General features: G+C 44.8%; 3 protein-coding genes across 3 annotated transcripts; 1 reads left to right on the top strand and 2 right to left on the bottom strand.

Annotated features, from left to right (window-relative positions):
• LOC8060870 (aspartokinase 2, chloroplastic) lies at positions 1021 to 6252 on the top strand. The gene is made up of 13 exons (XM_002466050.2): positions 1021 to 1530; positions 1626 to 1708; positions 1809 to 1849; positions 2445 to 2599; positions 3176 to 3325; positions 3405 to 3500; positions 4085 to 4201; positions 4437 to 4556; positions 4657 to 4749; positions 4846 to 4962; positions 5349 to 5465; positions 5587 to 5649; positions 5735 to 6252. Exons 1-13 carry the CDS (start codon positions 1144 to 1146, stop codon positions 5894 to 5896), a joined length of 1701 nt encoding a protein of 566 aa, XP_002466095.1. The 5' UTR covers positions 1021 to 1143; the 3' UTR covers positions 5897 to 6252.
• Positions 6340 to 7863, bottom strand: LOC110431735. Its single transcript, XM_021451194.1, has 4 exons — positions 7179 to 7863; positions 6837 to 6907; positions 6656 to 6754; positions 6340 to 6557 (listed from the first exon to the last, which is right to left on the bottom strand). Exons 1-4 carry the CDS (start codon positions 7765 to 7767, stop codon positions 6447 to 6449), a joined length of 870 nt encoding a protein of 289 aa, XP_021306869.1. The 5' UTR covers positions 7768 to 7863; the 3' UTR covers positions 6340 to 6446.
• Positions 9743 to 13584, bottom strand: LOC8060869 (random slug protein 5). Its single transcript, XM_002463468.2, has 2 exons — positions 13240 to 13584; positions 9743 to 10690 (listed from the first exon to the last, which is right to left on the bottom strand). The coding sequence occupies exons 1-2, from the start codon at positions 13345 to 13347 to the stop codon at positions 10046 to 10048; spliced, it is 753 nt and encodes a 250-aa protein (XP_002463513.1). The 5' UTR covers positions 13348 to 13584; the 3' UTR covers positions 9743 to 10045.

Genomic DNA, 15129 nt, shown 5'->3' with positions numbered 1-15129 from the left:
AAGCCTTTTAAGATGCTATGGTCCACTTTGGTAAAATTTCTCATGGTTTTAGCTTCACTTGTTGATCCACCAATATAGGGCAACAGATACAGTGCAAACTCATCTCCCGTATAAACTGTGCAAACTTTAATCTGGACCGTAGGATATTGATCCAAGGGAGTGCATGAGAGAGGTGGAAGGAGGGATTTGTAAAAGTGTGCTTAAGAGCGGGCGGTTAAGTACAAAATTACCCAATCTCTCCGCGCTCCTTGGATCAACATCATGTGTCCAGATTAGAGTTTGCATAGTTTGCACAGGAGATGAGTTTGCACTAGATCCGTTGCCCCCAATATAGAACTCTTTTTCTCTTTCTCCTCTCCAACAATAGAAGCTAATAAACCACTATTTTTTATTTCTCTAGCTACCATAGCAATAAGGTAAAAATTAGATGAAGCTCCACCAAAGAGACCTAACAATAACAATAAGAGAGTACTCACGAAGCCGAGTTAGGCCCCCTTGGAACTTTGGATTGTTTTTTTCTATTCATACGTTTATGTTGTGAAAAATAAGCTCATTGCTATGAAATTTCTATACGATTTTTTACGAAATTCCGTTTCGAAGGGGACAAATTTGTGACGTTGATGCGACCATTAATAATCTAACAAACACAAAATGCTTTGGTATTACTCGTGCTAACAAATTCCACTCACTTGATTTCATAGTTGCTGGCGTCGACGTCACCCTCGGAAGAAAAAGGCGAAGAATCCGCTGGCGGCTGCGACTGGCATCATCCCCAAGACCGCGCGCAGGTCCAGCAGCGTCACTTCCACGCGGGGCCCACCCCGCGTCCGCTACCGCTGCTTCTTCATTTTTCTGCGTCCCTCCCTCCGGCCTCCGTCCACTGGTGGGGTCAACGTCAGCCTACCCCACGCGCCCCCGGTGTTTGATCCGCGCCGTCCGTTGGGCGGCTGACCCAACGGCCCACCCCGCCGCGCCGTCCGTTTCCGCGCCGGCTATATAAAGCGTCCCGTCCTCCGCACCCCGCTTCCCCGTCTCGCCGCCACCATCTCCCCTTCGCTTCCCGTTCGATTCGAGCCAGCCCAGCCTCCCCGCGCGCGCCTGCTCCCGCACCGGAGAATTCACAGGCCTCTCGACCGCCCAACGATGGCGGAGGCGCTGCGGTTCCCGGGGGTAGTCGCGGGGGAGTCTCTGGACGCGCCCATCGCCGCCTCCAAGCTCGGAAGGGAGCGGCACTCGGTCTCCGCGAGCGCGAGGCCGGGAGCGCAATGCTGGAGGCGGAGGAAGGGTCTGGCGGTGAGCTGCCAGACGGGCGCCGCCCCGGCTGTTCTCAGGACGGAGGAGACCACGGCCGCGGCGGCGGCGGGGAGCAATGCTCAGGCGGAGTTCACCGTTGTCATGAAGTTCGGCGGCTCTTCGCTCGCGTCGGCCGAGCGGATGCGGGAGGTGGCCGATCTCATCCTTAGCTTCCCCGACGAGACCCCCGTCGTCGTCCTCTCCGCCATGGGGAAGACCACCAATAACCTCCTCCTGGTACCGCCCATTTCTATCTCTTGGGCGGATTGTTTGGCTTGTAGTACTAGCTGGTGTAAAGCTAAATGCGCGTGCCTGTTCCGTTGATTCTGTAGGCCGGAGAGAAGGCGGTGAGCTGCGGCGCCCCCAAGGCGTCCGAAATCCCTGAGCTCGCCGTCATCAAGGACCTGCATCTTAGGTGTGTTTCGCTTTTGTTTTTTGGCCGCCTCTGATTGATCGTGCTGCCATGTGCTGTTCCAGCATCTGGTTCTGACCATGCGTCGTTTTGTTCCTATCAGGACGGTTGATGAGCTCGGGTTAGATAGGTCGATTGTTTCAGGTATGTTGTTGTTTCCTCCACTCTGCTCTCGGTTCTATTCCTCTTGCTCTATCAGGAATGCTTTTGTTAGCCATACAAAGGGACCTCGTTCTGTTTGATGTGCAAAAGTTTTCTCCGCGGACTCTGAATAATAATTCCTGGTGGAAGTTGAATGGACATCACATGATTTCTTTTGCTATGTATGGTGGTGAAAGGCCTTGCGGTCACTGTCAGCACTACAAACCATTTTCCGCATGCACCTTGCCACCAGCCAACATTCTACTGTGTGCACAAAAGGGACACTTTGTTTAAATATTTGCCTTCTCGGTTTAAATATTTGCTAGTCCTCGCACTCAAAGTAAGTTATTGCTATGCTACCAGTCTATATACCTGTTACTTTAGCCAGCATAGCAGAAATGACAGAGTGGATGCTAAGCTGTAATACCACTGTGAACTGTGACAACTTATGCTTTAGTGGTTTAACTGGTGTCCATTATTGTTTTAGTTTTTCTTTGGCTAATTCTCCTTGAAGCACTTATTTATCTTCCAATCAAAGTATCTTTCAGTTTCAGAAGCACTACTCAAACATTGCCTCTGTCAATGTTTATTTCGACAGGTTTATTGGATGAATTGGAGCAACTTCTTAAAGGAGTTGCTATGATGAAAGAGCTGACTCTTAGGACAAGAGATTATCTTGTTTCCTTTGGTGAATGTATGTCTACAAGAATATTTGCTGCATATTTGAATAAACTTGGGAAAAAGGCACGCCAGGTGAGTCAAATGCTATGTTTCTATACGCACATACTATTGCTTAGTGTTTATTATTTTTCCTGTCGGAAGGTTGTTTTTTTTGGTGTTCCAAGGTCATTTAGCACAAGCAACACATAAAAGTTGCCTAGAATTATTTTGAACTGAAAGTTTGGATTCTAGTCAAACAATCAATTCTAACCTGTGGTAGAATAAGTGTGAATGCAACTAGTCCACAGAAGATGGTGTGTCAAAACATGTACTCTGCCCACCGGCCACTCTGGGAAGAAAAGTAGTCTTTGTTTAACCTAACTTTCTTGGACTAAGGAAGGAAGTCAGCTTTTGATACAAACAAGGGCACAGTTGAGAGTAAATATGCCCCTCGTATTTAATAGCACACTTAAATCTGTCCTGGCATAGTACTGCATGTGGGTGCCTTCAAATTTTGGGCAATATTTCTTATAACATTACACATAAACCATGTCTTCATGGTGCTAAGATCATATGGAGTCCCCCCTGTCTTTGTAGACTTGGTCCATAAATAAAAACACCAATTTCAATCCAACAATATTGTAAACTAATTGTTGTTATTTTTGGCAGTATGATGCATTTGATATTGGCTTTATAACCACTGATGATTTCACAAATGCGGATATTCTTGAAGTCACTTATCCTACTGTTGCAAAGAGGCTACATAGAGACTGGATGGATAACCCTGCTATTCCTATAGTCACTGGTTTTCTTGGGAAGGTATGTACTTCTACATGATTTCTTGGGAGGGTGTCAAGTTTACTTTGATTGGATTCGTAATGATGCACATCAATTTCAGGGATGTAAATCATGTGCTGTCACCACTTTAGGCAGGGGTGGTAGTGACTTGACAGCTACAACCATTGGCAAAGCCTTGGGATTAAGAGAAATCCAGGTTTGTTTTCACTTTTCCGATGTTCCAGTTTCAGATCCTTAGACTGTCTCCAACAACCGCGACCCAAAATACAGGACCCATTTGTCCTTTGTGTAATGCTATAGGCAAAAAGTTCAATACCTATTTTTGGTCTTCTCCAACAACAAGACCCAAAAGACAACCCTTTCTGCAAATGGGTCTCCAGGAGAGAGGATATTCAGATTTGGGTTATGCCTCTCCTGACGCCCAAAATGGGTCTTCCATATAGGTACTCTGTTGGAGGCTATAGGTATTATGTTGGAGATCCATTTTAGGTTTGGGTATCCCAATGGGTCTCCTGTTGGATGCATATAGAATATTTGTGCTTGTTTCAGGTTCATTAAGTTTTAACAAATCAATAAGCTGTTCAAGGCTTTAGATCCTCAAATAATATAGTCATTGCTACCTTTTTATGTTTTTGTATAAATTTTCCCTTGATGTACCATGTCATCTCTAGCCTACCCCAACTTGCTTGTGACTAACAGGCTCTGTTGCTAAATACCAAGTTGTTTCATTATTTATGAAAACTAAAAGTCCCCTGTAACTCTATTACTATTTTTTTATAGGTTTGGAAGGATGTAGATGGTGTGTTGACGTGTGATCCTAATATTTATGCAAATGCTATACCCGTGCCCTACTTGACTTTTGATGAAGCTGCTGAGCTTGCCTACTTTGGGGCACAGGTATTTCATCTTTCTTTTTTAGTTATAATTTGTTCATCAAATAAAATGTTACCTGTTGCACCTCAAAACTCAAATTCTAAGCCAGAAGATTTAGTTTAGTTTACATGGTCATTCTCGTTGGCCTTTGTCTTTCCTTTTTGTTTTTGGTTTAGGAGGTCAGTTGTTTTGGCAGAAATTTTAAGAACCAATAAATTTGTTCTTATTATAACTTCTGATGATAGTTGTCTTTTGGTAGGTTTTGCATCCCCAATCAATGCGACCGGCTAGGGATGGTGATATACCAGTGAGAGTTAAGAACTCATACAATCGTCATGCACCTGGTACTGTCATCACTAAATCCAGAGATATGAGCAAGGTTTGTTGTGTTAGTAGATTATGATTCTTTCTTGTGCAATATCTCATTACTGCTTTTGCTGAGTTCCTTGAAATAGACAGAGCTACATTTTTTTTGGCAGAGCATATTGACCAGCATTGTGTTGAAATCAAATGTTACCATGCTGGATATAGTGAGCACACGGATGCTTGGCCAGTACGGATTTTTAGCAAAGGTACATGAAGCAACTGACGTGGCTCATTTGTTTGTTTGTTTATTTCCATTATACCTTTTTGTTAGCTTTTGATTATATTTTTATGTACATGTGCAGGTCTTCTCAATATTTGAAGATTTGGGCATCTCTGTTGATGTTGTGGCTACTAGTGAAGTCAGCATCTCGTTGACTCTAGATCCATCAAAACTATGGAGCCGTGAACTGATCCAGCAGGTAAGCATCTGAGTGAGGAAATATTATTAGTTCAACTTTCAGCAAACAATACAGCCAGTACCTCCAATAACATCCAGTTACCAAATGTTTTACTCTGCATGTGTTATCATCTGTGTTCAATGTTATGATTAAGCTTGGAATTTTGAATTGCTTAGTATTAAATTACACATTTTGTAACTATGTGTTTTGATCTATGGATTCTTGGGGCGGTTGATAACCCACATAACCTTTTTAGGTGCATGTTGAACTTACAGAACAGATAATATATTGAATTCTTTTGCTGGATTTGCTTCTTGTGGTTTTACTTTGCAGGTTTAACCTGGCAAATTTTCAGAAAGTATTTTACTGGCCTCCTGATTCTTTTTTTTTTTACAATGATGTCGCAGGAACTTGATCATGTTGTTGAAGAGCTTGAAAAATTTTCTGTTGTTCATCTGCTCCAGCGTAGATCAATCATCTCACTGATAGGGAATGTACAGAGATCATCATTGGTTCTTGAAAAGGTCAGAGCTCCTAATGATACTACTAGTAACATGACATCTTGTGATTCTGAACTTCCATGCTTTTTTATTCTGGAGAATGGACACCAAAACATGAATGTCTGACCCTTTTGCTGCATGCCAGGCATTCAATGTTCTACGTAGAAATGGTGTTAATGTCCAGATGATCTCACAAGGGGCGTCCAAGGTATCCATCCCCTCTTACAAAACATAAAACAAGCTTTTATGGAATTTCTATATGTTGCAGTAATACTTATTATGTACTCATGCAGGTGAACATTTCCTTGGTAGTCAATGACAGTGAGGCAAAACAGTGTGTACAAGCCCTCCATTCGGCATTCTTTGAGAATGGCTTCTTGTCAGAAGTAGAGGGAGCTGATGTTCCCCAGAACGGCTCCTCTCTGAACTCAAATGGCGCTATCTATGCAAACTAGTCGACTCTGCAACTGCATTCTCAGATTTATGTACCATTGATAGGTTAAATGGCGATTCATAGCTACTTGTTTAGGTCACCCAGGGCCCTGAGCAAATTCCTTGATGTTTTAAGAACTTACTAGGAACTGTTTGCATGGTATGCAATCGTTTACCGTGTGATTGGGTGCTACCAAGTAGTAGCCAATGTCTTGGGGATCTGCCACTTGCATTCCCAAGCTTATTATATGTTGAGTTGTACTGTATGTGAAAGTTATAAGAGAATTGCTTGCGCCCTTTGGGTGGTGATAAAGTTTGTAGTTTCAGACTGAACTCAGTGGATGGACCATTATCAGGTTGCTCATGATATGTAAGCGAATGTGATCTGTTTCTGTGACACCATTATCAGGTCGCTTTCCTCAATGATATGCAAGTTCATAGGCTTGTGGTCAGCAGATAACCTCTGTTTCCTCAACCTTCATCTCATCCATTCAGTGATGAATTTTGCATTTACTCGATTCTGGCACGAGAGCTCAACAAAATATTGGCTTACACCAAGACAAGCTACAATGTCTACTCAAACTGCTGCTGTGCCTTTTGCCTCTCCAGTTTCTGGATCAAAGCGTTCTTTTCCTCTTCAGGGAGCGCATTGAACATGAAAACAGATTTGTCCCCAATGTCGTCCTGAATGGTGAAGAAGAATGAAATTGCCAGATTTGAACCAGGAAGCAGAATATCAGCTACAAATGGAGATACATGCAAATCACTGGGAGAGATTGTACCTTGATGGGCTGCTGGAACTTTCTAGCTGCGAAAACCGTGAAAAGAAGCATCCACACTCCTAAAAGGGTTGTCTTTGTGCTGTTATCCATTAAACCAGACTGCGCATAAAAATTGTCAGATGAGTGCAGCAGATACCAGCAATATGAGACTTTAAGATAAACCTCGGTGTTTCTGACTCACTAGATGTCCAAGAAGCAGCCCAGGGATAACAAACGTTAAGATGCCAGCTTCCAATTTTCCATAGCAGAGACCTGTGGATGCATTACTGTCAACATAATTGAGAAATTGGACAACTACAATATGCAAGGTTTTGGCACACTAGACTATCATGAGCATGGCATCATTGCTACTGCAGTCTTCACATCATCACTGTATGTAAATCAGGTAGTTGGGAACAAATGACATGAAAATGCAATGCATGAGGTGAAATGTAAGCAGAGAGGTACCAAGTACCAAATGGAGATAGATAAACCAAGTCTGCAGTCCCACCAATGATAAGCAGCACGCGCAGCATTTGCATACCTTCCTTGAAGACGAGGCCAGTGAGCGCGGCGAACGTGGGGCCGACGAACCAGAGCGCGGCGGGGTGGTCCAACACGTACTGCACGAGGCCCTCGTCCAGCGGGCGGGCGGCGACGAGGTAGGTCCCGAGGGAGCCGAGCACCCCGACGGCCCACAGCGCCTGGAGGAAGCGCTTGATCGGGGTGACGTAGATGTGGATGAGGAGCAGCGACAGGCCCAGCCCCGAGGCGCCGACGGCGTACAGGAGGTCGGCGGCGCCGGCGCCGGAGGCGGGGTTGCCCTCCGGCAGGAGCGCCGCGGAGGCCGCGGCCACGAAGGACGCCGCCGCCGTCACCAGCCCCGACCGGTACAGCAGCACCTCGCGGACGTCGGAGTCATCCACGGTCCAGGGCCCGTAGGCGCCGTTGTAGACCGTGGTCTGGTCGGAGGTCAGCCCCGCGCCGGGGCCGTCCCCGACGGCCCGGAGCCTCGCGCCGCGGCGGCCGAGGGGGTAAGACGTTGGTCTCTTGATGAAGGTGAAGCCGGGGGCGAGGCTCGGGTGAGGAGGGAGCGACACGAGCCGCGGCGAGAGGAGGAGCGCGGCTGCCATGGTGGTCGGTGGCGTCGCGTGGTTTCTAGAGGCTCTCAGTGACTCTCAGCCAGCAGATGCGTCGGACGCGATATTTTGGGCGTTCGTTTCGTTTCCGGTGACGGTGCACGGTGGTGGCCAGTGGCCGCTTCCCGGATTCACAGTGGGCTTATGGGCTCCTGCGTACTTGGCAGGGCTCCTTGCAACTGGTCTCTCCATTCTAAAAAAAAAAAACAGATTTTGAACATGGAGGCCCAAGAAGGGATCGTCACATTGATGAGCCCGGGATAGTTGACACTTGACAGACTATGTTTCTCTCTCTAAAAACAGGCCTAATGCTGTCGGTGTCGATTCACGAATAATTCATGCATTTCTATCTAATCGTTTTGCCTTTTCAATATATATGTTTTTTATTATAAATCATCAATAAAAATAAAGAGAAAAAAAAAGGTGATTGAACATCTAAGCCGAAAGCCTGAAACTTGTTCCATTTTATCTTATATAAGACAAAAAAACTCAAATGGCTCCGTGGTTTGTGAGACGGTAGAAACAGCCACCGGTTTGGTGCAATTCTGCGGGCCGTGCTATGGGCTGGTAATGTACTTACTAGTAGGCAAGGGCACTCCCAATACAGAAACTATCATGGTTTCTATAGACATTAATTACAGTGCCACGTAAGCATTTCGCTGATGTGGCAATGTAGTTATTAAAGAGAGAGAGAGAGTAAAAATCATAGAAACTGGGTCTAAGTTAGAAACCATGTCTACACAAAATCCAAGACAATGAGTGATATGATTGGCTAAGAATGGAGAGAGAATGAATGTGATTGGATATAAAAATATTCTATAGAAACTATCCATTGGGGTCATAGTTTCTATATATAGTGTCTATAAAACTTAATGAGTATAGAAACTGTATGTAGTTTCTAGCATTGGGAGTGCTCTAAGGGCACTCACAATGCAAGACTCCATCACAGAGTTCAAGACACTTAATTACATATTATTTATGGTATTTTGTTGATGTGGCAGCATATTTATTGAAGAAAGAGGTAGAAAAAATAAGACTCCAAGTCTTATTTAGACTCAAAGTCCACATTGTTCGAGTTAATAAATAACTTTAGACTCTATAATAGAGTCTGCATTGTGAGTGTCCTAACATTACCAGCTTTGCCTTGCCTTGCCTAGCATAGCAGGGTCCCCAAGTAGAGTAAAAGTGAGCATGGTTGGTCACTTGGTCCTGTCCTGTGTGTGATCCTGCCTGAGCCTGTCCTGTGTTTTGCATTGCATGTCCACGGTCCACCGGACCACCTGCCACCCATTCATGCATGCTAACTGCAATTCAGGCCGGAAGCCGGACAGAGATGGGCTAAAAGCTCCCTTTCAGCCATCAATGGCTGGTCCTCCGCCTACCGTCTTCCTGCCCAACGTCCCTGTACTACATACATCTATGGTCTATCACTGCCTTGAATTTCCAGCGACCCAGTCCAGCAGGCATCACAAATTGCGTTCACAGTTTCTGACCAGCCGGCCTTCAATCTGCAGGTCAGCACAAGTCGATTTAGACCGGCCATGGCACATGTAGGCCTTGTTTACTTCCACCCAAAAACACAAAATTTTTCAAGATTCCCCGTCACATCGAATCTTTAAACGCATGCATGGAGTATTAAATATAAACGAAAATAAAAGATAATTGCACAATTTGGTCGAAATTGACGAGACGAATCTTTTGAGCCTAGTTAGTCCATGGTTGGACAATAATTACCACAAACAAACGAAAGTGCTACAGTGTCACGAAATTTTTCACTTCGGGAACTAAACAAGGCCGTAGTTTCCATGATGCTGCAGTTAGCTGCATGCAGTAATGATCTGAATTTCCTGGCAACAATCGTATACATACAACAAACTAATTAACAGTCAAACGGATAACTCATATGTCGTAATTTTTTCTATAGTTAAACAAATGTTTACCGAACAATAAAAAGAATCAGGCACCTAAATATAGAGAAGTGTAGTAATAATCTTATTTGCACTCATCACCGGCTGGTTACAGTACAGAGGACAGCATACAGAAACCATGCATCTTTCATTCCGCGTGTCTTGTACAAGATGACATGTCGTCACTTGCAATTGCTAATTCTCCTAGCTGCTACGATTTACATACATATATATTTCTCTGACCCGTACGTATTCGAGCGTCCGTCCGTCTAGCTCGCGTACTGTACTCTGCTGCTGCATTCTCTCTGCTCTGCTCAGCTGCATTGCAGAGTTCATGGGATGGATCCGTTTTCAGTTGTTGCCGTTTAATTTGCCGGCGGCGCGACGAGTTTGAGCTTGCCGCCATAGATCTCGGCGAGCTGGGAGTCATCAATGGCCTCCCGGAGCGTCCTATCAAGGTCCTTATCCGCCACAAACACGAACTTCTTCTTGGTGTTGTCGTCGATGAAGGGGTAGACGATCTTCCAGGCGGCCATGAACACGTAGGGCACGTGGATGAGGAAGACGCGGCCGAGGCGCTCCGGGTAGTAGCTCTGCATGATGTCCAGCGCCGCCAGGTACCCCCGGATGTCGCAGTTGGCGTAGCCCCAGCCCTTGAGGTCGGCGACGGCGGCGAACTTCTCCTGCCGCCCGGGCCCCGGCGGCGGCAGGCGCGCGACGGTGGCGTCCAGGACGTGCACGACGTAGCGCTTGAACTCCTCCATGTCCCGCCGCGCCGGGTGGTGCCGCGCGCCGAAGCCGTAGATCAGGGGCCGCCCTTCCCTGTCGTACCCCTGCAGGCAAAGCTTCGCCTGCGCCACCTCCCGCGCCACCTCCGACGCCGGGATCTCGCCGCCGTGGGGCTTCGCCGTCGGCTTCCACTTGAGGTACTTGAGAAGCATCGCCGACGCCTTGCCGATGTTGTGGTCCCGCGCGCGGAGGAACCGACGCAGAGTGTAGTCGTCCTCCTCCTGTCATGTGTGTGTGTGCGCATTACGTCGGTTCGGTGAAGGGAACAATTATTGCATAGCTGATCGAGCTGGTTGTTCAGTAGTCCACTTTCATTTTTCTTCTTTTAAAATGCGTTTTCTGAGATGCATGTGCATGAACAAAATAAAAAGAGTAAAAAGCTAGCTAAACTTTTATCTAGTGATTCAAAACTTCCTCTCACTCACATTTTTGTGCCCAGTCCAAAGATGTAATTGATGGACTTCTTCCCCATCGCTGCCAAGATTATGATTAAGAGCCCATGCACTACTACAAATCCTGAATTGGGCATATCTAAAAACTTATCTGGCAGAGCTCCCAGGACATCTTCTAGGCTCAATTCAGAAGAAACTTTGTCAAACAGTTCTCTCTCTCTCTCTCTCTCTCTCTCTCTCTCTCTCTCTCTCTCTCTCTCTCTCTCTTACTGTAAAGTGATTCTTTGCTAATTTTGTGCAATGATTCTCTAAAGTGAATTAACACAAGTTGAGAGCTACAAAAATTAGGCATATGGACGTCACACAGTGATAGCCTGGCGAGATTGAATTATCATGAGAACTAACGGTGTCATAGTAAGATTAGAAAAAAAAATAGTAATGGTTTGCCCACATAAAGCATTCAACAGTTCACTACGCAAGAGTCAAATAAAATGGATTTGGGTGGCAGTTCCATTTCATCGTCATCACGTCGTGATCAGTTGGTTAAGCCGCTGTGACGTGAGATTTATTATAAGAGGGAGGGGGATTGACAGACGGGCTCCCAGATGCCTGGGCAGCATTTATGGGGGGCTTTTCTGTGCGCCACGAGTGATGCATGGCCGAAATGAAATGAAGCCACCGTTCACCACACCACACCACACGGCTGCGTGGCGTGCGCCATCCACCCAACAGTACAAGTCGTAGCTGTCTACAGGTATAGCGGATATTTTTATTATTATTTATTGGGGTTTAATATCTGTGCACATTTTCCATCACACACGCTCTGAAAAAAAGAAAAAAAAAAAATCATATATAGCTATCTGTTGCTATCATCATAAATATACTTGTCTGAATTTAATTAGCTATTGTGATGATGAATCAAGCTAGCTAAGGGGTGAAGGAGGAGAAGTCAATGGAGGAGGATAGCAAGTTAGTAGGTGCACAAGCACAATCGCGTGCATTGATCTGTGGCTGGATTTTTCTTGGCCTGGCACACGTGATTAGAAAATAAATAAAGTCGTTGTAGTGTACGATACGAGTTGAAACAGGCACACAAGCTTTTACCGGTCAGTCAGTTCCTTTGGGTTTTCTCATTTTCCATCCCTCGGTTTCACATCAATCTTAGTGGAGTTTTATAAAGTTTCATAAACATTAGATAGACTGATGTATCATTTTATTTATGAAGAGAGATGATAAGAATTTCATAAAAGCAGAAAGAGTTTTATATTAGGACTTGAAACAGCCATGCTCCTTTGTTTAGGGGCAGTATGACGCCAGGATTCATTCCGGCTAATAGAATCTAATATAAATAAACTAACGATTCTGATCGGGATATGTTCGTGGGGGTGATTCATTCCGGCTAATAAAATCTTTTATATAAAGGAAAACAAGGCGTCGTGCAAGCAGTTTGTAATAAAGGAAAACAAGGACGACGCAGGCGGGGAGGCACGGGCAGCGGTGGGCGGTGGATAGGAGGTGGGTGGGTCAACCAGTATTCTACCAGTTGTTGGGCGTTGCATTGGCTGGGCAGATGTGCAGCTACAACTACCTGGAGTCCTGGACACGGATGCTGATTAACCACCGCCGGGGCCGGGGCCGGGGCCGGCCACAAAATGAGCAAAGTGTGATAGACAGGCCCGGTCCGGGGCCGGCCATCAACGCCAAAAGCGATGGCCAATAACGACCGTACCCGGGTACCACTTGGGGGGCATATGCAGGCAGCCGGCTGTGCCAGAGCAAAGAGGGAGCTGAGGAAGCAAATGGCGACAGGCTCTAATTAACGTAACAGTGCCGATGATGATTCATTTGTCTGCAGGCTCATGCCAACTGCCAATAATCAGCATGGTTTTCAGAGGCTCCCTGATCTAGCTAGGCTACGACTGCAGGTTGGTGTGTGTCTCGATCAGTGCCTGCTGTGTTCATTCTGATGACCCAATTATATGCTCGCTTTAAGTAACTAAGTACTAGCAATAGTAACTACGGATTACAGTAAATTATCTACGTAACTCAAAGTTTGATGCGTAGGTATGTTGCTGGATGATGATGATTCGCAGAAATTTAACCGTACGTCCACATGGCACTGTCACTAGAGCGGCAGAGCCATTCATTCAGTCATACTACAGTATGCTAGCCATAGCCAGTAATTATGCTATTGATCAGTTTGCTTCTCTTTTCAGGCCTGGCAGCCGGCAGTGTTTTTTCTTTCCTAATAAATTAGCTAATTGTGGATCCCATTCAGATTCAGGCAAAGCCACGCCATATGCATGCTGAGTATGTGATGACTGACGACCCACGAGCAATGGATGGAATCATGGAACGGAGAGATGAAGCGGACGAACCTTGCAGGAAGGATCCTGGGCTTGGGTGACGGCCCTCAGCTCCGCCACCTGCTTCCACTCCGCCGCGTCGTCGCTCGCCACCTGCTGCAGCTGCTGGAGCTCCGCCATGGCCGACCACCTCGATGTCCACGTATGGTATATGGGCGACGTGGAGCCGGAGAGACCGGGTGCGCAGGGGAGGGGGATTTTATAGGGAGGAGGAGGAGGAGGAGGAGGAGGAGGAGGAGGAGCGGGCCGGCTGCCTGCGACGACTGTGCTGTGCGTGCTGCGGCGGCCTCCAGCTCTGTGCTGTGCGCCCGCCGCCGGCCCCGCTGAAAACCAAACGAAACGCAATTGCTGTTGCTCGCCTGCCCGCCCGCCTATTTATGGCACTGCCTTGCCTGATTCGTCTCGCGGCCAGCCTTTTAAAAAAGTTAAAATATACTCCCAAATTATAAGGGCATGTTAAGATGTCAAATCTTTACATCCCAAAACTTTTAGCTGTAAATTTTACATTTAAATAGGTGTTTAGATGCTTCCCAAATTTTTTGGTCAACAAGATACATGACACGGGTCTCTAAGCAAGTTTATACAGTTTTGGGGCTCCAAGGTCCCAAATTCCAAATTTTTACAGCCAAGTTTTACAATCCCCTGTTTAGATCCATTCTTCCAAAAAGTGCTCATTTTTCCAAAAGTTTTGGTTGTTTGGTTGCATCTAAACAGCCCTTAAGTCATTTTAAGAAACTTGGAGAGTTAAAGTTTTTCAAGTTTAACCAAATTTATATAGCAAAATAATAACATTTTTGGTACCAACCAAGTATCATTAGATTCTTTTATTAGTTATATTTTCGTAGTGTACCTATTTTATAATATAAATCTTTATATTTCTCTCTATATTTTTTGTCAAACTTGAAAATGTTTTGACTCTCCAAGATTTTTAGAATAACTTATAATTTGTAACAGAGGAGTACTGTAAGTTTCGGATCGAACTTTTTTAAAATTATTAAATAAACGTACAATAATGTTATTAGCATTTGTATATTTAAATAGACATATTATAAAAAATATTTAATAATTAATCTGATATACTAGTACTAATTAATCTTCTGTATATATGTAGTCAAAATTTAAAAGATTTATTTTGCCATGATAGAAAGTGAGAAAATGCACTCTTTGTGCCACGGATTAACCATTCCAGAGTTTAATGGGATTCATGTGAACAAAAGATACTCTAATTGAATTCATTTTTTTAGAGTCATATATATTGATAATGTTCTCTGTAAACGTAATCAAATTTAAGACAGGTTAGGTTCCTCTCGTCTCCGGTCCTTGAGCCGAAGAAGCAAAAAAAGAAAAAAAAAAAAGCTACAACCGTGGTAGTGTTGTAGCCGGAGGTGGAGAAAGTAATTAGTTTCTCAAAAGATTCATCACGTAAATTACTCTAATCATATTTTAAATTTTAAAAATATTCTATATTTAATACTTCATATATCGCCCGTAACCAAACATGCTAAAGCCTTCTGCAATGGGAGACATCAATGACAATGCTTGAAACGTCGTATCAAAAAAATACTAGCTTCACTAGTATAATTGCAGTGTGAAGCACCACTCTCTTTTCTTGTGGGACCCAGAATTTGTAATTTAAAAATACTCAGTTGCTTCTTGTGTATTTGTAGTGGTACAACTTTTGAAGACTAAGGCCTTGTTTAGTTCCCACCAAAATCTAAAAAGTTTTCAAGATTTCCCATCGCATCGAATCTTGTGGCACATGCATAAAGTACTAAATTATAGACGGAAACAAAAACTAATTACACAGTTTGCCTGTAAATCGCGAGACAAATCTTTTGACCTTAGTTAGTCTATGATTGGACAATATTTGCCATAAACAAACAAAAGTGTTACAGTAGCGAA

The sequence above is a fragment of the Sorghum bicolor genome, chromosome 1 (assembly GCF_000003195.3).
Source record: "Sorghum bicolor cultivar BTx623 chromosome 1, Sorghum_bicolor_NCBIv3, whole genome shotgun sequence".
Lineage (NCBI taxonomy): Eukaryota > Viridiplantae > Streptophyta > Magnoliopsida > Poales > Poaceae > Sorghum > Sorghum bicolor.
Note: the sequence above shows the minus strand (reverse complement) of the source record. Positions and strands in the feature narration are given on the sequence as shown.

Excerpts from the sequence above, each read along its gene's own strand:
- LOC8060870 (XM_002466050.2), top strand. The coding sequence starts at position 1,144 with ATGGCGGAGGCGCTGCGGTTCCCGGGGGTAGTCGCGGGGGAGTCTCTG. Across the intron at positions 1,531-1,625 it reads CCACCAATAACCTCCTCCTG|GCCGGAGAGAAGGCGGTGAG; the intron begins GTACCGCCCATT and ends TTGATTCTGTAG. Across the intron at positions 2,600-3,175 it reads TTGGGAAAAAGGCACGCCAG|TATGATGCATTTGATATTGG; the intron begins GTGAGTCAAATG and ends TATTTTTGGCAG.
- LOC110431735 (XM_021451194.1), bottom strand. The coding sequence starts at position 7,767 with ATGGCAGCCGCGCTCCTCCTCTCGCCGCGGCTCGTGTCGCTCCCTCCT. Across the intron at positions 6,755-6,836 it reads GGCTGCTTCTTGGACATCTA|TCTGGTTTAATGGATAACAG; the intron begins GTGAGTCAGAAA and ends TTTTATGCGCAG. Across the intron at positions 6,558-6,655 it reads AGTTCCAGCAGCCCATCAAG|GACGACATTGGGGACAAATC; the intron begins GTACAATCTCTC and ends TTCACCATTCAG.
- LOC8060869 (XM_002463468.2), bottom strand. The coding sequence starts at position 13,347 with ATGGCGGAGCTCCAGCAGCTGCAGCAGGTGGCGAGCGACGACGCGGCG. Across the intron at positions 10,691-13,239 it reads CCCAGGATCCTTCCTGCAAG|GAGGAGGACGACTACACTCT; the intron begins GTTCGTCCGCTT and ends CACACATGACAG.